The 3642-nt window shown below is 52.6% G+C and overlaps 1 protein-coding gene across 1 annotated transcript; it reads right to left on the bottom strand.

Annotated features, from left to right (window-relative positions):
- Positions 1 to 29: 29 nt before the first annotated feature.
- Positions 30 to 1559, bottom strand: hyi (hydroxypyruvate isomerase). The gene is made up of 8 exons (XM_030087647.1): positions 1284 to 1559; positions 1087 to 1198; positions 877 to 991; positions 724 to 802; positions 603 to 652; positions 441 to 510; positions 219 to 353; positions 30 to 145 (listed from the first exon to the last, which is right to left on the bottom strand). Exons 1-8 carry the CDS (start codon positions 1480 to 1482, stop codon positions 99 to 101), a joined length of 807 nt encoding a protein of 268 aa, XP_029943507.1. The 5' UTR covers positions 1483 to 1559; the 3' UTR covers positions 30 to 98.
- Between the last annotated feature and the right edge of the window lie 2083 nt (positions 1560 to 3642).

The raw sequence follows: 3642 nt of genomic DNA, 5'->3' as shown, positions 1-3642 counted from the left end.
AATAAAAAACTCAATAAAGACTGAAGAACCACATGTGTCGGCGTTCCGACAGGAGCAGGTGTTTATTCGAAGGTTTGCGGGATTGTTCTCAGGACTCCTCAGCTCAGGTACTGCTGGATCCAGGCCAGACCCTCCACGGTGGAACCTGCGGCCAAAAAGAAAAATCGGCGATCGAGAAACGACGACGCGGGGCAACGCGGTGCGGGGGGGACCCTGACCTCGGGGTTTGTACTCGCAGCCCACGTAGCCCCGGTACCCGAGGCGCTCCAGCGTTCCCAGCAGGTAGCGGAAGTCCAGTTCTCCGTCGCTGTCGGGCTCGTTCCGGCCGGGAACCTGAGCGATCTGGACGTGACCTGCGGGAGGAACCGGGCAGACCGGGTTCTCCAGAGGTTCCAGAAGCTCGGGGGGGGGGGGGGGGGGGACGTCGGCGGGACACTCACCAATCAACGGGAGGTACTTGCGGATGTTCTCCGTCAGGTTCCCGTCCATGATCTGCCAGTGAAAGACGTCCTGGAACAGACAGGACCCGGTTCAGTCCGGTTCCAGGTCCGGCCGGGTTCTCCGGGGGGGGGGGGGGGGGGGGGGCGGGGGGGGGAACTCACCATCTGCAGCCGGATGTTCTCCTTCCCGAGCTTCTCCAGGATCTCCGACGCTGCACCCAACACAGAACCCAACTGGGATTCAAACTACAGGCCGGCCAACGCCGACGGCGGAGCGCCTCACCTTGATGAGGGGAGTCCAGGAAGTAGCGCGGTTCCGTGATGCGCGTGTTGATGGGCTCGATCAGGCCCGTCATGCCCTCCTGCGGCGGAACGTCAAGGTTGAGCTGGCGCCCCGCGGCGGAACGTTCCGGTCGGGCCGGCGCGGAGGGTCTACCTTCGACAGAACGTCCGCGGCGTAGCTGAGGTTCTGCAAGAACACCGCCTCCATGTCTCTGTAGACCAGGGTTCTGTCAGAACCAGCGGGGACCCGGCCCGCCATCAGGTGGATCCTGAGAGGAGAACGGCGGCCCGTCATGAGAACCTCCCTCTGGAGGGTCCGCGGGCCTCACGTTGGACCCCCGCCGGCCCGGGTTCTGGCTCTCACCTGCTGCAGTCCAGAGCTCGTGCGTACTGCACGGCCAGGTCCAGGCCCCGTCTGAAGTCCGCCTCCCTCCCAGGAACCGCCCCCAGGCCCAGGTCTCCCCGGTCCAGGTCCCCTGAAAGACCCAGCACAGCTGCCGTGACCCGGATCCTCCACCCCCGGACTCCCCCCCCCCCCCCCCCCCCCCCACGCTTACCCACCTGGAGGGGTGTTGATGAGGACCACCTCCACCCCCGCGGCCCGCCGGGCCCTCTGGAGCTCCAGCGGGTCGGAGTCGTACAGCCAGGCGGCCTCCACGGCCCGGAAGCCGGCGGCGGCGGCCGCGTGCAGCCGCTGGCCGAAGTCCGGGAGCTCCGTGAAGAGCCACGACACGTTGGCGCAGAACCTGAGCGGAGCCATGACCGGAAGTGAGCGGAGAGCGCGGGACCGAGAGGCTAACGACCCCGGGGACGGGGCCGGCGGGGCGGATTGTTTTGGTCACGTGACGACGGAAGTGGGTCAAACATCCGGGTATCTTTTTTTTTTAATTAGTTTTCAATTTTTTTTTTCTTTTTTTTGTTCGAATAAAACTAAAATGCTTACAAATATTTCAGGAAAATACTTAGAAAATAAAGTACTTATAAAAAAGAAATACGATATTAAAAATGAAATAGTTTTGAAAACTAATTTAACGCACTTAACATATTTTTGAAAGTATTTTATTTCTAAATTTTATATACTTTTTTGTTCGAATAAAACTAAAATGCTTACAAATATTTCAGGAAAATACTTAAAAAATAAAGTACTTATAAAAAAGAAATACGATATTTAAAATGAAATAGTTTAGAAATAAAATACTTTCAAAAACATGTTAGTTCAATTAATTTTCAGAATTTTATATATTTTTTTGTTCGAATAAAACTAAAATACAAATATTTCAGGAAAATACTTAAAAAATAAAATACTTCAAAGAAAAATCAACAAAGTAAGATGCCTAAAATGAAATAGTTTAAGAAATAAAATGTTAAAAAAATGTGGATATTATGACAAAAACGTTGTCTTGTTCAGTTAAAAAAAATATTTTTTCATTTCTAGACAATTAAGAATCATTACTGAATATATTAAATTTGTAAATGTTAAAGAGGCTTTTGTTTCAAAATAAAGCTCACCAGTTTTGTTCAAATATTGCATGTACTTGAGTCAAGCTTCGCTGTGACAGTGTCTCACTGAAAGACTTTCGGGGCTTTGGAGCTTGGAAACAAGCGAACCGTCTCATCTCCTGGCAACGCCGCATCTAAGCAACAACCGGCGCGTGTCGGCCCGAAGGCCGCGTTAGCTCCTCGTTAGCGCGCTGGGCCGGAGGAGAAAGACCTTAACAGTCCAAGATTGATTCTAGACCAAGACCTTAAGAGACCAAGACTGAGTCTAGATGAAGACCTTAAGAGACCAAGACTGAATCTAGACCAGGACCTGAGCTCGGTCTCTTAAGTTCTTGGTCTCAAGTCAGTTTTGTCTTTCTGGTCTGGACTGGGTTTAGTGTAGACCCGGTCCTTGTCCCACTTGTGGGTGGATTGAGTGTAAGTCCTGTTCCCGGTCCTGGTCGTGGTGCTGGTCCAGGTCTTTGTGCTCTCATCCTGGACTGTGGACTCAGTCTAATATTAGCAGGTTTTCCCGGCGTGAGTGTTCAGAACCACCGTCCTGGCGGGACACCATCTGCTGGTCCCTGGAGGGGGAGGGGGGCGGGGGGGACTCGCACCACAGTCCTGTCCCCTCTATTGGTCCATGTGGATCACATGACTCATTCCTTCACATTCCTTCTTCTGCCATGCCATGCATCTCCAGACCGGGTTGCCGGTTCGATTCTCAGCGGACGGATGTAGAGAACCACTTCAGCCCACGGCGTTCCCACAGCGAGGGGCCAGAGCGCTGAGCCGAGTGGGGCCGGGGGGGGCCGGGGGGGGCCGGGGGGGGGGGGTGCGGGCAGTGCAGACCCTGCAGGGTCCACCAGCAGTCCAGATCCAGTCATGTAGATCTGATGTCCCCCCAGGACTGAAGTCACATTAAGTCCACTTTCTTATTTATAGGAACACATCCAGAAATCTTTCATGCTGGAAAAATAAAAAAACATTATTATATAATAATAATAATAATATTATATAATAATAATAATAATTATTATTATTATTATTATTATTATTATTATTATTATTATTATTATTATTATTATTATTATTATTATATTGTATTTTTCGTAAATCAACTGTTAAACTGTTAAACTGTGAATCAGCGGACTCTTCCGGAACAGAACGAGCGGAGCCGGAATCTCTCGAAGCGGAAGGGATTGGCGGAAACGCCCGAGCGGAGCCGAGCGGAGCCGAACGCCTCCGAAGCTGCTCAGGAACGCCGATCTCAGTAGACAGAGCCGAGGTGAGCCGAGCGGAGCCGAACGCCTCCGAAGCTGCCCAGGAACGCCGATCTCAGTAGACAGAGCCGAGCGGAGCCGAGCGGAGCCGAAGCTTCCCGAAGCTGCGTGCGGGCTGTCCGCAGCTCATTGACAGAGCAGCGTGCGGGCTGAGCGGG

Source organism: Salarias fasciatus, unplaced genomic scaffold (genome assembly GCF_902148845.1).
Source record: "Salarias fasciatus unplaced genomic scaffold, fSalaFa1.1, whole genome shotgun sequence".
NCBI classification, from domain to species: Eukaryota; Metazoa; Chordata; class Actinopteri; order Blenniiformes; family Blenniidae; genus Salarias; species Salarias fasciatus.
Note: the sequence above shows the minus strand (reverse complement) of the source record. Positions and strands in the feature narration are given on the sequence as shown.

Coding starts and splice junctions, on each gene's coding strand:
- hyi (XM_030087647.1), bottom strand. CDS start 1,482: ATGGCTCCGCTCAGGTTCTGCGCCAACGTGTCGTGGCTCTTCACGGAG. Junction 992..1,086: donor CGAGCTCTGGACTGCAGCAG/GTGAGAGCCAGA, acceptor TTCTCCTCTCAG/GATCCACCTGATGGCGGGCC. Junction 653..723: donor CCTGGACTCCCCTCATCAAG/GTGAGGCGCTCC, acceptor TGTTGGGTGCAG/CGTCGGAGATCCTGGAGAAG.